This window comes from Muscardinus avellanarius (genome assembly GCF_963383645.1).
Source record: "Muscardinus avellanarius genome assembly, chromosome: 14".
Lineage (NCBI taxonomy): Eukaryota > Metazoa > Chordata > Mammalia > Rodentia > Gliridae > Muscardinus > Muscardinus avellanarius.
In genome coordinates this window covers 58,056,277-58,078,564 of record NC_137800.1, presented here as the reverse complement: position 1 = coordinate 58,078,564, position 22,288 = coordinate 58,056,277, and the positions used below count along the sequence as shown (strand labels likewise).

General features: G+C 35.5%; 1 protein-coding gene across 1 annotated transcript in view; it reads right to left on the bottom strand.

Annotated features, from left to right (window-relative positions):
* LOC308273165 (disintegrin and metalloproteinase domain-containing protein 5-like) overlaps positions 1 to 22,288 on the bottom strand; it is a gene marked incomplete at both ends in the record, with an annotated part of 239,017 nt that overhangs the window by 102,514 nt on the left and 114,215 nt on the right. The window contains 2 exon segments of the mRNA XM_080710260.1: positions 20,127 to 20,287; positions 21,725 to 21,796. Of these exon segments, the coding sequence (XP_080566386.1) occupies positions 20,127 to 20,287; positions 21,725 to 21,796 (233 nt within the window).

Sequence of the window (22,288 nt, the reverse complement as noted above, 5' to 3'; positions counted from 1 at the left end):
TATACTCCAGAATCTACCACAATGAACAGACATACAGATATTATATGGGCTCTGGCCCTATATACATAAATTAGTAGGACTGCTGGGGTTTTTTGTTGTTGTTTTTGTTTGTTTTGTCTCTCACACTGTCGCTAGATCTTTATTTTATTCTGTACTTTCTTTTTTTCTCTTTATTATTCTTTTTTTATTTGGGGTTGATTATTTTTTCTTTGATTTCTAATTTTTAGATTTTGTAACTTGTTTTGTTACTTTATTTGTGTTTACTTGCTTCTTCCCCCATTCCTTTTACAAATATCCTCACTCTAGCCTATCTACTCTCTTCTCTCAAAATAATTCTATTTTCCCTGACACTATCTCCTTGTTTTATATTCAAGCTAACTCATATCTCCATACTTAAATACTTTACTATCTATAAGAGTCCTACTATTTAACCTTCTCTCATTCTCAAACAGATTCTCCCTTATTATACTTAAATTCTTACTCAATCTAATAATATCCTCTACTTTACCTAACTCCTGTGCCCATCACCCCAGCACCCCCCAACTTACCCAACCCTCACCATAGAAAAAAAGCACTGCTTACCTGTTGACACCTCTAAATTCCTACTACAAAGATTGGATCAGACAGAATACCTACAGGATCACATACAAAACAGAAAATGCCAAGACAGCAGAAAAACAAGCCCAAGAACCCTGAAAATATGAGACTTAGGAACAGTGAGGAAATAAGAGAAATCACAAATACTGAACTACAAGAAATGCAAGAAGGAGAATTCTGAATACAGATCTTCAATATGATGAAAGGCCTCACAAAAAAGAGGAAATGGAGACATTAAGAAAGAATCAGAAAAAGGTCTGGAATGAAATGGAAGAGTTGATAAATGAAAGGAAGACAGCAATAGAAAGAAATTATTGAAGATTAGGTAAAATGGAAAATAGAATATCACTGTTAGAAGACAGTTTATTCAAAACCAAAAGCACAGTCAACAGCATACAGAAGTCATTATGTAAAAGGCAAGCCACCTTACTATACTCCATCTTTGTCCTCCAAGTGACCCTGTGATCCAGTAAAAACTACAATGGTAAGGCCTTGAAAGCAGAGTGACTCCATGTTTGCCCCTACCTTTACACCTACCTACAACCTACAGTAACTGCAAATTCCCCTGAACCCTCGCCAGCCAATCAGCTTAAAGGTCAGGTCCCCAGGGGCCTGGAGAACTAACCAACATTCTGTTTCCCAGACCACAGTGTCATGAACCTTGACAATTCCTTGGCAATTCCCAGACCATGGCATCCTGAACCTTGACAATAGCTAATCAATGCCAAAAATGATTTGATAGCTGCCTCAACTAAAATGAGCCCCTGCTATTGTCCTTTACGTAATGTCTGTGGTTTGTGTCTTTATAAATCCCTACCCCCAGCCAGTTGGTGTGCCCTCTTGTCAGATTTCTAGACTGAGGGTACATCTGCTGGCCAGTTAATAAAGGCTTCAATTGGCACAATACCTTGGAATCTCGAGACCCAAGTAAACACCCTAATAACACATCTCAAGAACCTCAAAAAACTGCAACATTATAATTTCAAAGCCAGCAGAAGGCAGGAAATTATTAAAATCAGAGCAGAAATAAATGAAATAGAGAACAAAAAAATCAATTCAAAGAATCAACAAAACAAAAGCTGGTTCTCTGAAAAGATTAATAGAATTGACATACCCCTAGCCAACCTAACCAAAAGAGAGAATCAACTCAAATTATTAAAATCAGAAATGAAAAAGGAGACATCACCACAGACAGTGAGGAAATCCAAAGGATTATCAGAAACTATTTTGAAAATTTATACTCCAATAGACTGGAAAACATGGAAAAAATTGATACATTTCTAAGCACATATGACCTACCTAAATTAATCCAAGAAGACATAGCAAGCCTACACCAACCAAAAGCAAGCAAAGAAATATAAACATCAATAAAAATTCTGTAATCAAAGATAAGCCCAGGCCCTGATGAGTTTCCAGAAAAATTCTACAAAACCTTCAGTGAAATACTAATCCCAATACTTCACATCTTGTTCCAGATGGAATTCTGCCAAATTTCTTTTATGAGGCTAGCACATTAATACCAAAACCAAATAAAGATACCTCAAGAAAATAAAATTACAGGACTTCCGGGAAGATGGTGACGGAGGAAAGTGGCACTTACAAGTCCTGCTAACAATCGAACTCTATTACCACAAAACCAGCACCTTTCAGAGCCAGAAAACACCACCACCAATGAAAACTGTAAATACAAGGGACAGAGAAAAAAAGGGCTGGAAAAACAAGACACCAGAAAGAAACCAGCCCAAAGTGCCATGGCCGCCGCAGCGCGGAGCAGCCGGAGCCGCAGCACGAAGCAGCCGGAGCAGCCAGAGCCGCGGCACAGAGCGGCGCAGCCTATATCTTCCCTAGCAGCACCAGGCTCCAAAGAGAAGGGAAACTCAGAACAGAGCTCAAATCCAGAGAGGAGGTATGCTGGCCTCGCAGCCTAGGATGCAGCAGTAGCGCCTTACTGCTGGCGGCAGTGGCAAGTTCACTGGACGGCTCTAGACCAACGCACTCAACCAGCCAACAGGCGCCAGAGAGGAGGGGTGGACAACGAGACGAGGTGAGCCGCTGCTGAACAGCCCAGCGGCAGTCAGCAGTTTGTTCGGCGCAAGGAGCATCTAAAGCTCCCAAGGGCCGGGATCAGCACACATGAACATCTCAATAGACGCTGAAAAAGCATTTGATAAAATTCAACATCCATTTATGATAAAAACACTGCAGAGAATTGGAATAGAAGGAACATATCTCAACATTATTAAGGCAATCTACAATAAGCCTACTGCCAACATCATATTAAATGGGGTAAAACTTCAAGAATTCCCCCTAAAAACTGGAACAAAACAAGGATGTCCACTATCACCACTTCTCTTCAATATAGTACTAGAGACTCTAGCCAGAGCAATAAGGTAAGAAAAGGAAATTAAAGGAGTACAAATAGGAAAAGAAGAACTTAAGCTTTCACTATTTGCAGATGACATGATACTATATTTAGAAAACCCAAAAAACTCAACCATAAGGCTTATAGAACTGATCAACAAATTCAGCAAAGTATCTGGATACAAAATCAATCTTAAAAAATCAGAAGCTTTCCTGTACACCAACCATAAATCCACTGAAAAAGAAATTCAGAAAACACTTCCACTCAGGATCTCCCACAAGAAAATAAAATACCTAGGAATAACCTTGACCAAGGAGGTAAAAGATCTCTACAAAGAAAATTATAAAACACTGAAAAAAGAAATCGAAGAAGATCTTAGAAGATGAAAAGACCTTCCATGTTCATGGATTGACAGAATAAATATCATTAAAATGGCCATCCTCCCAAAAGTGATCTACAGATTTAATGCAATGCCCATTAAACTAACAAGATCATTCCTCACAGACATAGAAACATCAGTCCTTAAATTTATCTGGAATAACAAAAAGCCCAGAATAGCCAAGGTAGTTCTCAGCAACAAAAACCACGCAGGAGGAATCACAATACCTGACTAAACTATACTACAAAGCCATTGTAATAAAAACAGCATGGTACTGGCTAAAGAACAGATATATAGACCAATGGAGCAGAATAGAAGACCCAGAAACAAGTCCACACACTTTCAGCCAATTGATTTTTGACAAAGAGGCCAAAAACATACACTGAAACAAAGATAGCCTGTTCAAAAAATGGTGTTGGCAAAACTGGTTAACCATATGCAGAAAATTGGATGTTAATCCCACTTTTTCACCCTGTACAAAAGTCAACTCACGATGGATCAAAGACTTGGAAATTAAACCAGAGACTTTGAAGCTCCTTGAAGAGGGCATAGGTCCAACACTACAACACAAAGGCACAGACAAACATTTCCTCAACAAGACCCCAAAGGCACAACAAATTAAAAGGAGAATCAATACATGGGATTGCATGAAACTGAAGAGCTTCTGTTCAGCAAAGGAAACTATCAAGAATCTCAATCGAGAGCCAACAGAATGGGAGAAGATTTTTTCCACCTACACCACTGATAGAGGACTAATATCTAGAATATACAGAGAACTCAAGAAACTCAACACTAAAAAAACAAAGCATCCAATAACAAAATGGGCTAATGAACTAAATAGACACTTCACAAAAGAAGAAATTCAAATGACCAATAAATGCATGAAAAAATGCTCAACATCACTGGCAATCAGAGAGATGCAAATCAAAACTACCCTGAGATTTCACCTAACTCCAACTAGAATGGCCATCATTCAAAACACAAACAACAACAGATGCTGGCGAGGATGTGGAGAAGTGGGAACTCTAAGACATTGTTGGTGGGATTGCAAATTAGTGCAACCACTTTGGAAAACAGTATGGAGAATCCTCAGAAGAATGGGAACAAATCTACCATTTGATACAGCAATACCACTGTTGGGTATCTACCCAAAAGAAAGGAAACCAAACTAACAAACTAGTGCATGTGTATCTATGTTCATAGCTGCACAATTCACAATAGCCAAACTATGTAACCAGCCAAGATGTCCATCAACAGATGAATGGATTACAAAACTGTGGGATATGTACACAATGGAATTTTACTCAGTTATCAAAAAAAAACCCTCAATTACATCATTTTCAGGGAAATGGATGGAACTGGAGGACATTATGCTAAATGAGATTAGTCAGTCACAAAAAATAAGAAATCAGATGCTTTCTCTAATATGTGAGAGTTAGGGAGAAATAGGTCATAGAAGGAACTCTTGAAAGAGGAAATCCTATAGAGGAGCAAACAAGAGAATCTGAAGGAGGAGAAATGAGGGGGGAAACAGGAAAATCTCTAAAGCACACAATGTACTTAAACATATCAAAGTCAATCACTAAGCCAAGCAAGGGAGAGAGGGACGGGGAGGGAATGGGGTGGGAAATGGGTAGGGGTTAAATCAGCGATGAGTACATGTTTGTACACACAAGTTTTTTACCCCAATATGTTGTATGACTGTAATGCACCAATAAAAAAATTTAAAAGAAAAAAAAAGAAAATTAAAAAATAAAAGAAAATTACAAATATTCTTGATGAACATAGATGCAAAAATTCTAAGCTAAATACTAGCTATTTGCATTCAAAACCATATCATGAGAATTGCACACCATGACCATATTGGTTTCATCCCAGAAAAGCAAACCTGGTTCAACATAAGCAAATCACAAAAGAAGAGATATGCTGGGCATGATGGCATATGCTTTTAATCCCCACATTTAGGAGGCTGAGACAGGAGGATCACGCAGGTTCAAAGCCATCCTCAGATGGCTTAAGAGACCCTGTTTTCAAATAAAATATAAAAAATAGGTCTGGTAGTGTAGCCCAGAGGTAGAAGGCCCATAGGTTCCATCCTCAATACCACCAAAAAAATAAAAATAAAAAAAGAAGATATACAAACAGATGGCCAATAGATATATGAATAAATGTTTAACATCATTAGCAATCAGGGAGATACAAATGAAAATTGCACTGAGATTCCATCTAACCCAAATCATAGTGTCAAGCATAAAGAAGTCAAATAACCACAAATGCTGATGAGGATGTGGGAAAAGAGGAACTCTTTGACACTGTTGGTGGGACTATAAACTAGTTTAGCCACTATGGAGATCAGTGCAAGGATTCCTTAGAAAACTGAGAATGAATCCACCGTATGATCCAGCTATACCACTTCTGAGTATCTTTCCAAAGGGGTTGAAATCAGAGAAATACAGTAACATATGCATGTTACTGTATAACCCATGTTCATAGCAGCACAATTTATAATAGCCAAAATATAGAGCCAACCTAGAACTCCATCAACAGATGAACAGATTGAAAATTTATAAGAAATACACACAATTTAATTCTATTCACCTATAAAGAACAAAATCATGTCATTCGCAAGAAGATGGAATGACCGGGAGAACCTTATGTTAAATGATATCAGCCAAGCACTGAAAGAGAAGGGACATGTTTTCTCTAATATGACCAAACTAGGGATCATTGGGGATACTAGAGGGACTCCAGAAAATATAGGGGAAACCTCAACAAAACTAGAATAGAAGGGTAGAAGAAGAAAAAGCTGAGGTTGAGTAATGGAGGAGCTACATTCAAATATGTGTAAAAGTATAAATGTACCATGGTAAAGCTAGTCACTCCTTTTTGGGAAGGGAGAAGGGGAAGTGGGGGTGGAGGAACCAAGCACTGTCTGAATGTATGCCATTTTCAATATAATTCACATAAACTTAAAAAGAATAGCAAAAATTTTCACTGGAGCTATCAATAATAGACTAGGTCACATGAAAAATAAGGTCTCAGCCACAGTAGATATTACATTCAAAACTGAAAGTATGGTAAAGAATTTAGAAATAAAAACCCACGACAGTAGGATTGAATATTTGAGAACTACAGGATAATTTTACAAGACTAAATTTAAGATTAATTGGCATCAAAAGAAGGCATATAAACCCAAACAAAAGGAATTAAGAATCTCTACAGAGAAATAATATCAGAAAATTCCCCAAACTTGGATAAAGTTAAAGACAAGCAGGTACAGGAAACATTCAGAACCACAATCAAGAAGACCATCCCGACTTCCGGGAAGATGGCGACAGAGAAAAGCGGGGCTTAAGAGCCCCGCTAACAACCAGTCTCTATTACCACAAAATCAGTGCCTTTCATAGCCAGAAAACACCATCAGCAGAGAAACAAAAAATGTAATTACAAGGGACAGAGAAAAAGAGGGCTGGAAAAACGAGACACCAGAAAGAAACCAGACCGCAGTGCTGCAGCCAGAGCCACGGCCTAGAGCAGAGCGGCACGCCATCTTCCCTTGCAGCACCAGGCCCCAGAGAGGAAGGGGACTCAGAATGAAGCTCAGAGCCACAGAGGAGATATGCTGGCCTCATGCCCAAGGACACGGCAGCAGCGCCTTACTGCTGGCAGCAGCGGCAAATTTACTGGACGGCACCAGACCAATGCACTCAACAGCCCACCAGGCTCCAGAGAGGAGCGGCAGACAGCAAGCCGAGGTGAGCCGCTGCAGAACAGCCAGGCAGAATTTGGCAGATTTTTTGGCACAGGGAGCATCTAAAGCTCCCAGGGGACGGGCTCAGTACACCCTGCAGAGATGCAGAGCAAAGCTCAAAACCAGAAAAGAAATACACCAGCCTCACCGCCAAGGGTGTGGCAGCAGTGCCATATTGCCACTGGCGGCAGCAGCAGTGAATCACCGAGTCCACTACAGCTCCATCAGCACACTCAACAACAGTAAGTCAAATTGTGGCCCTAGAGGAGAAATCCCAGTACTGCACTCCCAGGGACTTGACCCAGTGGAAGAGTGGCGGTGGCAGGAATATCACACCACAGGAGAACGCCCAACCTGGCACCCCCACCATGGTCTAAAGCAGCCTCAGTTGGCTCCCTGGGTCTGAGACTCTGTGATATAACCCAGTAAAGGAGTAGTGGGGACTGAGATACCACAGACTCGAGATCCAGATCACCTTAAGTGAAGTCATAGTGACCCAAGGGAAGAACCCAGAGAAGGCACAAACTTCTGAAATCATGGGAAAGAGGAATAACAATGGAGCAATGAATGCCCACAACCCCACAACATCAGAACCCGATAAATCAGAAATTCAGAGATTTCTAGAAGATCAAATCAGGAAAATAACTGTAGAAATAATAGAGGTGTTTCAGAAAGAATTCAGAGAGAGCCAAAAAGAGATAAAGGGTGCAATTAATGAAATAAAGGCCTCAGTTCAAAGTACAAACAACCAATTAGACCACGTGGAGAATAGAATCTCGCTCTTAGATGATTACTCCAAAAATGAACGCATAGTTTCTAATTTAGAAAAACAATCCGACAGCAGTAATCTGACATTGAAGAAATATGGGCCCATTTTAAGAGAGCTAACCTAAGAATAATTGGAATAGAGGAGGGAAAGGAAGGTGAAACCAAAGGTATCAACAATCTCTTCAAGGAAGTAATAGCAGAAAATTTTCCAAACATAGAGCAAGAGGTCGATACACAGGTCCAGGAAACTTATAGAACTCCCTTTAGACAGGATTGGAGAAGAGGATCCCCACGCCACATAATAGTCAAAATGATCAATGTGGAAGCCAAGCAGAGAATCTTAAAGGCAACAAAAACAAAGGGCCAAGTGACATTCAGAGGCAAATCAATTAGAATCACTCCAGACTTCCCAAACCAAGTCGTGACAGTCAGAAGGGCTTGGAGTAACATATTCCAAACTCTGAAAGAAAACAGTTTCCAGCCAAAATTTCCTACCCAGCAAAACTATGCATCAAATTATATGGGGAAATAAGAAGCTTCCATGACAAACAGAAACTGAAAAAATTTATGTCTTCAAAACCAGCGCTACAGAAAATACTCAAAGAGATTAATTACAAAGAAGAAATAGGTAACACACACCAGAATCAGAGAAACAAGATTTTCCATCCAACAGACAACTAAGATTGGTTATCTGTGGAGATTCATTACTTATGTTAGTCTTTTACCTATCTCTAAATTGTATTATTTGCTTTTATTGTTGCTAATTTTTAGGATTTCTATTTGGAATATTAATATACCTTCAGATATAGCATTTGGAAATATTTTATCCCATTCTGTCAGTAACTTTTAACTCTGTTTACATTGTCTTTGGATACGCAATATTTTTTTTTATTCTTTAGGGAGTTTGTTTACCTTTCTGTTGCCTGTGCCATTGAAATCATATCCAAGAAATCACTGCCAATTTCAATGTTGTGAGGTTTAATGACCCAGATTTTCTCCTAAAAGTTTATAGTCTTAAGATTTATATTTAGGTATTTTATCTATTTTGAGTTAATATTTGTATATGGTGTTAGGTAAGGGTCCAATTTTATTCTTTTTCATGTAATTATTATTTTTCAACAATATTTAGTTAAAAGATTATTTCCTTCACCAAATGTTCATGGAAACCTTTTCAAAAATAACTTGACAATATATGGAATAATTTATCTCTAGGCTTTTATTTAACTCCAATGATTTATATATCTGCCTTTATAGCAGTACTACACTGTTTCAATTATTGTAGCTTCATATGGTTTGAAATCAGAAAATATACATCTTCTAGTATTGTTCTTTTTCAAGATCGTTTTGGGTATCTAGAGTCCATATTCCATATTAGGATAGATTTTTTTCTGAAAAATAAATAAATGTATGATAGTTTAACCTAAAAAAAGAAGAGAAAAAAATATTCTCTGGTAAGAAAGAAAGCAAAAATAAATATTAAAATGTTATCTTTAAGTCATCAAAAGCTTGGTATCAGACAAATGGAACTGTTATGTGAGATTATCATTGTTAATTTTGGATAAATTGCTATAATACTAGATGTCAACCACTAAGCCAAGCATGAGAAGGAGGGATGGAGAGGGAACGGGGTGGGATCAGGTAGGGGCTTACTGGGCGATATGTGCATGTATTTCTACAAAAGTATTTTTTATCCCATTTTGATGTATGAATACAGTGCATTAATAAAAAAATTATTTAAAAATAAAAAAGTAGACCATCCCAAACCACATTATAATAAAAATGTTCAATGTTTATATGAAGAAGAAAATTCTTACAAGACTCAATCTCATCCTCCCAATGTTTCAAAAATAAAAAAATTAAGATAGGTAGGGCTGGAGGTTTAGCTCAGAGGCAAAAAACCCCTGGTTTCCAATCCCAGTACCACAAAAAAATAAATAAATAAACTTTTTTTTTGTTTTGGTGGTACTTGGAGTAGAACCCAGGGCTTTTCTACCTCTGGGGTATACTCCTAGACCTATTTTATACTTTATTTGGAAAGAGGGTCTCACTAAGTTGCTGAGAGCCTCACTAAGTAGCTGTGGCTGGCTTCAAACCTGTGTGATCCTCCTTTCTCAGCCTCCCAAGTGCAGGGATTACAAGGATGCACCACCACACCCAGCTAAAAAAACACTTTTCACATCGTTATAAATACATCAATTGGACCTGACATTTTCAGAATATTCCATTCAACAACAGTTGAATGCAAATTCTTTTCAGCTGATCATAGAAGCTTCTCCAAATAGACCATATTATAGATCACAAAACAAGCACCAGCAAATTTCTTTAAAATTAATATAATTCTCTGCATCCTCTCAAATAATAATGAACTGAAATAAAGACCAACAATAAGAATCCTAGAATAACTACACAAATTCAAAGATTGAATACTATATTAATGAATGAAAGTTGTATCAAGGAAGAAATAAGAGGAAAAATTTAAAAATTACTATAATCAATGAAAGTAGATACACAACATTAAAATCTAAGGGACACCTTGAAGGTGATGTTGGGAGAAAAATTTATAGCATACAAATCTCACATAAAAAAATAAATAAATATATTGGGTATGGTGGCACAAGCTTGTAATCCCAGCATTGGGGAGGCTGAGACTGGAGGATCGCAGTTTGCAGACAGCCTCAGCTACTTAGCGAGGCCCTTCGCACCTCAGTGAGACCCTGTTTCAAAAACTAAAAAGACTAAAAAATAGGGCTTGGAATATAGCTCAGAGGTCCAATGCTCCCAGGTTCTATCCCTAGTATCACATATAAAAAAGGAAAGAAAAAATATTCAAAATAATTAATTCTGCATTTAAGGCCATTGAAAAGAAAGAATTAACCCCAAAGTCAGCAAAAGACAAATAAAAAGAAAAAAATTATCATAATCAAGTATAAAATCCCTCACAGTAGAATTTGCTTCATACAGCTGTACCTTAAATGAGTGGACTGGCTAATCTAAGAGACACATGATATATTTTTCATAGACAACACATTAGGGCCTAAAAGAGTGACCCTTTTAAAGAATCTGGTCAGTTTCTTTAGACTTGTGGGAATTAAGAAGTTGCCCTGATAGTAGTCGTAGTAGTAGTAGTAGTAGTAGTAGTAGTAGTAGTACTGGGGGTTGAACCCAGGGACATTCTACCTCTGAGCTATACCCCCAGTTCTATTTTTTATTCTTCATTTTGAAACAGGGTCTCATTAAGTTGTAAATGGCTTCACTAAGTAGCTGAGGCTGTCCTCAAACCACGATTCTCCCAAATGCTGGGATTGCAGGCATGTACCACCACACCCAGCCCTGATATTCTTTGAATTCACAAAATATTCTTTAATATAAAACTGATAGATTTTTCATTCAGAAGAAAAATTGTCAAACAGGATTTTTAAAATATTTTGTATTTAAATAAATCAAAATCAAATAATTATCCCAATAGATAAAGAAAAAACATTTGACAAAATCCAATACTCTTCTTCATACACTGAAGAAATTATGAATAGAAAAAAAACCTACCTTGACATCGTAAAGGCCATAAAGAATGAACCCAAAGCCACCATCATTATGAATGAGGGAAACTGACAATTTCCCTTAATATCAGAAACAAATAATTGGTCCCCATTGTCACCACTCTATTCAACATAGTACTCAAAACTCTAGCCTTAGCAATATGACAGTAGAAAGTAATTCAAGAAACACAAATAGGGAAAAAAACAGAAACTACTTTGTTTATAGATGATATTATCCTTTGCTTAGAAGATCTAAAAACCTCAACCAGAACACTTCTAGAGATAAATATTTTCAGCAAAGTAGCATGATAAAAAAAAAATCAAACTACAAAAATTATTAGCATTTCTTTACAGCAATCATGAACTCACTAAAAAATAAATACAGGAAACAATTCATTCATAATAACCTCAAAAAAGATAAAATAATTAGGAATAAATTTAACCAAGGAGTTGAAAGACATATACAATAAAAATTATAAATCACTAAAAAAGTTGAATATTTTAGAAGTTGAAAATATCTCCCATGTTCTGGGATAGAGAAAATAAATATTAAATTGGCCATTCTATCTAAAGTGATCTACAAGCTACACATTCTATGCAATTTCTATTAAAACACCACTGTCATTTTTCACAGACCTTAAGAAATTAATTAAAGAGCTCATATGGAAAAACAAAACACCCAGAAGAGCTAAGAGAATCCTCAGCAAGAAAAACAGTGCTAGAGGCATTGTTTTTACAGCCGAGTATGGTAGCACACATTTGTAATCTCAGCATTTGGGAAGCTGAGACAGGAAGATTGTAGTTCTTGGATAGCCTCAGCTACTTAGTGAGGCTCTTTGCAACTCAGTGAGATCCTATTTCAAAGAATAAAAAATAGGGCAGGGGTTGTAGTTCGGGGGTTGAATGCCCCTGGGTTCTAATCCCAGACCCACAAAATAATAATAATAATAATAATAATAATAATAATAATAATAATAATAATAAGCCTGAGCATGTAACTCAGGGGTAGAATACCCCTGAGCTCCATCCCCAATATCACAGAAAAATGTTTTTACAGAGAAAACATCTTTAGTTTCATTGAAATAAAATGTATCAAAATTGTACAGAACGTTTCAGAAAATAGATATAGAGGAACACTTTTAACCTCTTTTATGAGGCAACCATAATCTTAATACAAAAAGAAATAAGGAATTACAAAGACAAACCAATATAACTTATACATAAACAAAATATCTTTTAACAACAAGTAATCTGGTAAGAAATATAGTACATTATGACCCATTAGGGCTTATCTTCAGAATGTAAAATTGGAAAAATTTTTAAACCAATTTGTGTAGTTGTTAACTGAAGGGAGGAGAAAATATTATCTCAATCCAAAAAGGAAATTTATTTGACAATATTGAAGTAGTTCATGATATTAACCTGGAGCAAAGCAAAGAAAGAAACTTCCATTATCCAATAAAGGAAACAACACACATATTCCTACACCCCCATGTCTACATCAGAGCTACTTTATTCATAATGGGGCAGAATTAAACATTTTCCCCAAAATTTCAGAAAAAAAGCAAGAATGTCCATTTTAGTCAATTCTATTGAACATTGCCCTGGAAGTTAACAAGTTAAATAAAGAAAAAAAAAATAGTAAAACAATTTTTGGTCAGAAAAAGCATGATGATGTATTTAAAAATTTTAAAAACTGTTTGGATCTTTGCAAAAGATTTTAAAACTATAATATACAAATTTAGCATAATAAAAATTAGGACTCAGGGTATATCTTAGCGGTAGAATGCCCCAGGATTCTATCCCCAGTAACACACACATACACAAAAAGAAATATATACATATATATTTGGTAGATAGAGTGAGCGAGAGAAAGAGAGAGATATGAAACCTCTACATTAAAAGTTACAAAATCTTGTCAGAGAATTTTAAAAGAATTGAAACCATGAAAATAATAACCATAGTATTAAATTAAAAGATCTGTTAAGATTCCCATTCACTACAAATTAAACACCATCCCACTTAAATTAAGTAAGCTTCTTTTGCTGTAACTGGACAAATTGATATGAAAAATGCAAATGTAAGATGTAGAAAATCTAGAATGAACAAAAAACAAAATTGGAGAAATTAAACTACAAAAATTCGAGAGATGCAATAAAGCTACCATATTGAAGGCAATAGCTGTTAGCTTTCAAAAACATTTTTGAAGCCATGCATGGTAATTCACTCTTGTAATCCTAGTACTTGAGAGGTTGAGACAGGAGTAGGTTCAAGGACAACCTCAACATATATTGAAACTTTCATCAACCTAGCAAGACCCAGTTTCAAAATAAAAATAAAGTATAACTGGCAGTGTAGCTTAAAGGTAGAATGCCCCTGAATTCAATCCCCAGTATCACACACAAAAAAATTTTCAATTCTTTACATTCTTCAGACTTTACAGAGTTGTACTAGTCACAGCATCTAGATTGTCAGTTTGCTTAGTACTCTTTGCAAGGTGGGGCATAAACTAGTCACTAAAGAACTCCTTGCTTCAAAGGTACAGAAACATTGAGATCATAACTTCCTCTTTCTTCCCTCCTAGATGAATGGCCTCACTTCAGTCTTTAAGACACCTCAGAGATTTGTGATGGCTTCAAGAATATGACTATAAGCCTAACTCTTCAAGACTAAATCAGTTCTTTATTCTTTTTTCTTTTTTTATGGTACTGGGGATAAAACCAAGGGTATTCTACCTCTGAGCTATGCCTCAGCCCTATTTTTTATTCTTTATTTTGAAACAGATCTCACTAAGTTGTGGAGGGCCTCACTAAGTAGCTGAAGCTGGCTGCATACCTGCAACCTCCTGTATAAACCTCCTAAGTAGTAGGATTACAAGCAAGTGCCACCACATCTGGCTTAAAATTATTTTTAACAATGCTGGGCATGGTGGCGCACGCTTGTAATCCCTGCCCTTGGGAGGCTGAGACAGGAGGATTGCACAGGTTCCAAGCCAGCCTCAGCTACTTAGTGAGGCTCTCAGCAACTTAGTGAGAACCTGTTTCCAAATTTAAAAAATATATATAAAATAGGTCTGGGAGAATAGCCCATAGGTAGAAAGCCTCTGGGTTCCACCCAGAGTACCACCAAAAAAAAAAAAGATGATGATAGATAGGTAGATAGATAGATAGATAGATAGATAGATAGATGATAGATAGATAGATAGATACTTGGGCCTGGGAGTGTAGCCCAGAGGTAGAAGGGTTTCCAGGAACCCCAGTACCACCAAAATATAAAAATAACAAGAATTAAAATTAAAAAATAAAGTGGGGCTGGAGGTATATCTAAAAGGTAGAAAATCATTTGGTTCAGTTTTCATTAAAAACACCAAAATAAAGAAAAGAAAAGAGAGAGATAAAGAATACCAGAAATCCATAGAAAAGCATTACTTAAAAGGAAAATTACCAATGGTAAGCAATAATCTAAACAATTACTGATTAGCTCTTCCCAAACTTGGTTGAAAGATGAATGAAAGTGAAGACTGAAAATAAAACTATATGTCTAAAAAATATCAGATTCTTCTATAATGGCAAAAAACAGACAAACAAAAATATATGTCTAAAAATGTCAGATTCTTCTTCTATCATGGCTAGAGACTTACCTAATAAATTAATGATAAAAGAAGCTGGGTGTGGTGGCACACGCTTGTAATCCCAGCATTCGGGAGGCTGAGACCAGAGGACAGCGGTTCTTGGACAGCCTCAGCTACTTAGTGAGGCCCTGTTTCAAAATAAAGGATAAAAAATAGGGCAGGGGGTGTAGCTCAGAGGTCGAATGCCCCTGAGTTCCATCCCCAAACCAGCAAAATAATAATAATAAAATTAATGATAAAAGTAACAAGTATGCACCAGAATTGGTTTTGTTATATAATTCATCAATGACAATGTTTACAGATTTCTTTTTTGGAAGTACTCTGAAGTTAGTTCCCTCTCTAACTTTTATATAATTCGGTTGTAGAAGGAATGATACCTTGTAGTAAGAACTTATTCTTCCTATGGTTTATCAGTGGTTGTTCTTAACTACAACAGTCTGCTCCTCTCAAACACATGATAACAAATTAAATAATATAATTATTACCTTTTAAAAATATAATGGTTGTTGTTTAGTAAAAAGATACTATATACAAATAACTGGAAAAAATCAATAAATTTTAGAAATAAATACAAATATTAAAGTAATTATATAATGAACATTAATGCATAACATGTCAATGTTTAGAAAATTAAAATTTGACATAAAAGGAGATTGAACAAAAGAATAGACCAAGTAATGTTATGTTCATACATGAAGGTCTCACTATTAATGTTAGTACCATGTATAGGGAGTGATGACTGGGATTGCAGCATGGGGCACAGGTGGAAACACACCAAGAGGCATTGTAGGCATATATTAATATATCACTTGAATATCACTATGCTGTATAATTACCTTACACCAATAGAACACACCAAGTGATATGTGCATGTACAAATGCATCCATCACTTTGAATCTGACTATGTTATATAATTGCAATGCACCAATAAAATTCTAAAAACAGAAAAAAAATAAATTCAAAGAAAATAGAGTATACTGGATAATTATTACATACCACAGCAAATCCTACATTATATTTTTCATCACATATTTTTCTTGGAAATGTGGAACCAACAAAGGAAGGAGCATTTCCAGAGCTAAAAATAATAATTTTATTTGTAAGAACATTTTAAAGTGGCATTATTAACAATAATAACTTTCACAGCAGAAAATATTACTGAAAAATTACTACATACCAAGAACCATGCTACTCTGAGTTATATTATTTAAATGCATTTTTCTTCCAGAGCATAGTGGGCAGTGGAGCATACCTATAATTCCAGTACTTGAGAGGCTGAGACCAAAGGATTATAAGTTCAAGGCTCACATACAGAGACTCAGTGAGACCCTGTTTTAAAATAAAAAGTAAGAAGAGCCAGGGATATAGATTAGTGGTGTAATTCCCCTGGGATCAATGCCCAGTACCACAAAAGAATGAATGAACCTCCAGGTGTGGTGCCACACACTTTTAATCCCAGCATTTGGGAGGCAGAGACCAGAGGATTATGGTTTGCAGACAGCCTCAGCTACTTAGTAAGGCCCTCCTCAACTTCGTGAGACCCTGTTTCAAAATAAAGAATAAAAAATAGGGCAGGGGGTATAGCTCAGAAGTTGAAGGCCCCTGGGTTCCATCCCCAGACCTCCAAAAAAAAAATGAATGAATGCACTAACTAATTAAATGTATTTTTCTCAAATGTTTGTTACTAAAAATATTTTGAGCTGGGCATGGTAGTGCATGCCTGTAAAACAAGGACTTGGGAGGCTGAGAATGGAGGATTGAAATTTTGAGGCCAGCTTCAGCAGCTTAGGAAGGCCCCTCTACAACTTAGTAAAACCCTGTTTCAAATAAAAAATAACATAGGGGTATAGCTCAGAGGTCACATATTCTTATTCAATCCTCAGTAACATACACATACAGATCAACACATGTCACTTACAACATAAATAGAACTAAGAACAAAAATTACATAATCATCTCAATAGATGCTAAAATAGAATTAGACAAAATCCAACACCCATTTATGATAAAAACACAACAAAAAAGTTGAAGAGGAAACTTACCTAACCATCATTAAAAAAATGTACAATAAACCCAAAGACAATATTATAGTGAATAGGGAAAAACTGATGGAATTCCCTTTAAAATCAAGAACAAGACAATGAAGCTTACTACCACTACTGCTCTTTGATATAGTACTTAAGACAATTACCAGAGTGGTAAGAAAATAAAATAATGTTAAAGGAATTCAAATAGAAAAAAAGCTGAAATGATTTCTATTTGCAGATCACATGATCCTATATTTAGAAGATCCAAAAATTCAACCAAAAGATTTTTAGATCTAACAACAAATTCAGCAAAGTAGAAGTATACAAAATCAGTCTAAAAAAACAGTAGCTTTTCTAGATGCAACCACTGAAGAAGATATCCAGAAAACAATTTCATTCACAATAACTTCAAAAACAGTAAAATGCTTATGAATAAATCTAACCAAGGAGGTAAAAAAAACTCTACAACAAAAACTCCAAAACACCAAAGAGAGAAATTTAAGATCTTATAAGATGTAAATATATACCATGCCTTGAAGAGGAAGAATAAATATTATCAAAATGGTTATTTTAACAAAAGTGATCGACAGATTCAATGTAATTACTATCAAAATACCAGTCATTCTTCACCAAGTTAGAAAAATCAGTCCTAAATTTTATATGGAGAAGGAAAAAAACAGAATAGCCAACGCAATTCTCAGGAATAAGAAACACACAGAAGGCCTCACAATTCCTGATTTCAAATTATACTACAGACCTATAGTAATAAAAACAGAATGGAGCAAGGAGTGGTGGCACAGAGTTGAAATCCCGGTACTTGAAAGGCTGAGACAGAAGGATCACAGGTTTGCTGCCAGCCACAGCAGGTAAGTGAGGTCATCTGCAACATTATGAGACCCTTTTTCAAAATAAAAGAATAAATTAGGGCTGGTGGTGTAGCTCTGAGGTAGAATACCCCTGAGTTTTCCCCTAGTAGCACACACACACACACACACACACACTATGGTATTGGCACAAAACCACATAGACCAAAAGGAACAGAAGATACAGAAACAAATCCACCCTTTTATAGCCAATTGATTTTCAACAAAGGTGTCAAAAAATTGCTGGAAGAAAGATTCTTTTCAACAAATATTGTTGGGGAAACTGGTAATTCATTTGTAGGAAAGTTAAATTAAATCCATACCATTCACCCTGCACAAGACTCAACTCAAGATGGATCAAAGAGCTGGAAATTAGAACAGGGACATGGAAATTACTAGAGGAGAGAATAGATCCAATACTCCAGTATGTAGGCACAGGTAAAAACATTCTCAATAAGCCCTCAAAGCTCAGAAAATTAAAATAAGAATTAATAACTGGAATGGCATTAAACCAAAAAAACTTTATGCTCATTAAAGGAAATCATCAAGGATCTAAAGAGAAAGCCTACAGAGCAAATGATCTTTGAAAGATATTTCTCTAATATAGGACTAATATCTAGAATATACAAAGTATATAAAAGACTTAACATTGAACAAATAACCCAATCAAGAAATGTATGATTTAACTAAAAAGACATTTCACAAAAGAAAATATTCAAACGGCTAAAAAAATACATGAAAAATGTGTTCAATACCATTAGCATCATTGATTGCTACACTGCAAATCAAAACTACACTGAGATTCTCTCCAACCCCAATCAGAATGGCAATTATCAAGAAATTAAACAACAATAAATGCTGGCAAGAAGGTGGGAAACTAGAAACTCTTCTACATGGTTTGTGGAATTGCAAATTAGTACAGCTGCTAAGGAGACCAGTGTGGAGATTCCTCAGAAAAGTGAAATAATCCACCATATGATCCACTCTTAAGTATCTTTTCAAAGGGAATGAAATCAGAATTGTATAGTAATATGTGCATATCCATGTTTATAGCAGGAAAATTCACAATAGCCAAAGAATGAAACCAACCCAGGTGTTCATCAACAGAAATACAAATTATAAAATCTTGGGACATACGATATAATTCCATATAAAAAAAAAGAACAAAAGTGTGTGATATACAGGAAAATGAATGGACCTGGAGAATATTGTGTTCAGTGAGATTAGCCAGTCACAGAAAGTGAAGGGACATATAATTTTTCTCATATGCGAAGACTATAGAGTAATCAGGATGGTAGAGGGACATTAGAAAATAGAGAAGAAACTTCAGTGGAGTAAGAGAGATGATCTAACTAAAAAGACATTTCACAAAAGAAAATATTCAAACGGCTAAAAAAATACATGAAAAATGTGTTCAATACCATTAGCAATCATTGATTGCTACACTGCAAATCAAAACTACACTGAGATTCTCTCCAACCCCAATCAGAATGGCAATTATCAAGAAATTAAACAACAATAAATGCTGGCAAGAAGGTGGGAAACTAGAAACTCTTCTACATGGTTTGTGGAATTGCAAAAAAATCGTATGTCCCAAGATGGGTTTGGTTAGAGGAAGGGAGAATCAGTGAGGGAATTACTTCCAATGCCTATCTCAATATCTTGTATGGGAAAAGGGGAGAGTAAATTGAGAGAAGTCCACTAATTGTTGTATGCATGTCACTATTGCTATAAACTACATTATGATGTATGAATAGAAATAAAGAATTGATTAGATAAAAAGTAATGTAGAGATTTTATAACAGGTAGTAAATATTTACAACTCAAAACAAAGTAATTGTATCATTCATAACTAAGCTCTATTAGTTATTTCAATTCCATTAATATAATTTTACTCATTACATTATTGTTATGTAATTTTACTGTGGAAAATAGATAACGTGCAATCTTCTCTCAATAATTTTTAAGTGTGCAGTATAGTATTAGTAACTGCAATCAAACTATTGTGCATCCAATCTTTGATGACTTTTTGTTGTTTGATAAAACTTTGGAAGTTGTTTTCCTTCTTGAGGACAAGAACTTTAACATTTTTTACACCTCATGATATATCAAATTTATTCACCATGACATATGCTTTAATTTTTTATAATAACATATTTAGTTGTTTTTATTATATCTTTAACGTCATAAAATACAAAATGCTAAACTTACGCAAGTAAGTATGAAATCTGATGTTCAAGGCCAAAGCGTTTACTTTTCCATTCTAAAAACCTATGTAAAACATTATGCGGCTCCCCTATGGTGGAAACTTTTTGTTTTGACCAGATTTCAATGGAAGATAATATAACCGTCAGTTTTAACTGGGCAAACATCTAGAAGACAAATGACAAATTTTAAGTATGTTTGAACATCATTAAATTTTCATAAAAATATATTTAAATGCTAATGAGAGCAGTGGAAAATAGGACTCTACTTATACACAATTGGTGGGATGACATACCCTATCTTATACACTGTTGGTGAGATAAATTAGTAACTAAATTACTAATTTAATTATAAATGAGTACAACACCATGGAGATCAAAAAGGTTCCTCAAAAGACTTAGAATGGAACCACCATATGACCCCAGCTATACTCACTCCTTGGTATCTTTTCAAAAGATTTGAAGCCAGGCATGGTGGCCCACACTTGTAATCTCAGCATTTGGGAGGCTGAGACTGGAGGATTGCAGTTTGCAGACAGCCTCAGCTACTTAGTGAGACCCTCTGCAACTTAGTAAAACCCTGTTTCAAAATAAAGAATAAAAAATAGGGCAGGAGTGTAGCTCAGAGTTCGAATACCCCTGGGTTCCATCTCCAGACCCCCCCCAAAAAAAAAAGAAAAAAAGTTTTGAAGTTAGCCAGGCATGGTGGTGCACGCTTATAATCCCCATACTTGGAAGGCTGAGACAGGAGGATCGCGCAGGTTCAAAGCCAGCCTCAGCTACATAGTGAGGCTCTCAGCAACTTAGTGAGACCCTGTTTCCAAATAAAATAGAAAATAGGTCTGGGAGTATAGCTCGGAGGTAGAAAGCCCCTGGATTCCACCCCCAGTATCATCAAAAAAAAAAAAAAGATTTGAAGTTAGAATACTATAGTGATATATGCATACTCATGTTTATAGCAGCACAATTCACAATAACCAAAATATAAAGCCATCCTAGGTGTCCATCAAGAGATTAATAGATAACAAAAATATATACACACAATAAAATTTTCCTCAACCAAAAGAAAAACAAAATTATGTCATTTGCAGGAAAATAGATGGAATCAGACATTATGCTAAGTAACATCAGCCAGCCTCAGAAAATCAAGGGTTGTTATGTTTTATCTGATACATAAAAGCTAGAACAAAAATAGAGATCAAAAGGGACTTTTCAAATGAGAAGAAAAAGCAGTGAAATAGTGGAAGCTCGTTGGAAGAAGAGGGGAAAAATAAAGATGAGGGAAAGAACAATTAAAATAAGGTTATACCCATACAAGAATGTTTCACTGCAATCTCATGGACATGCATTAGAATGGAAAAAGAGAATCAGAGGGTGTTTATGGAGGGAAATAAACCAAATGATGCATGCATGTATCTTTGTATCACTTTGAATCTAATCATAATGTATAAATATTGCACCAATAAAAGTGTATAAATAGCTCTACAATATTTTATATGGTTTTGGTTACAAAAGTCTTCAAGATCACTACAAAATCCCAAACACATCAACTCAAATTGTCTATATTTCTACAAAATATGTAAATTATAGTTATTAAAAACTTACAGTGTTAATAAGTCCAATGATCTGAATAACATTCTGTGTTACGGCCTTTATGTCAGAGCCCATACTGTCAAACTGAAAAAGATAATTATATATTTTTTAAAATCACTGTACATAAAATAAACCATCTTTTGACCCTTTCAATGTGCTGTGCTCTACCCATAAGATGATATTCCAATGAAATTCAGATAACTAACAATGAAACTTAAGGAATGACAATAAGAATAAGAACCTGACTTTAAAAAATGTTTTACACACTAATGATTGGGAACAAGATGGCCACTAAAATGCACTAGCTATCATATCCCCACAGAAATACCAATTTTATAGCTACTTGTGCACCACTCCTTCACACAAAATGAGGAAATAGGTGAAACATTATAGTGACTGGTTTTAGTATAATAATAACATAAATGAGAGACAAAAATATTCATAAGTATATATGAAAATGTCAGCACTTCTCTCAATGATTGCTAGAACACTTAGACAAAAATTCACCAAGTATTTAGAAAAAAATTCAGCAATACTGTGAACTTATAGCACCCTAACACACATAACAGTACACTC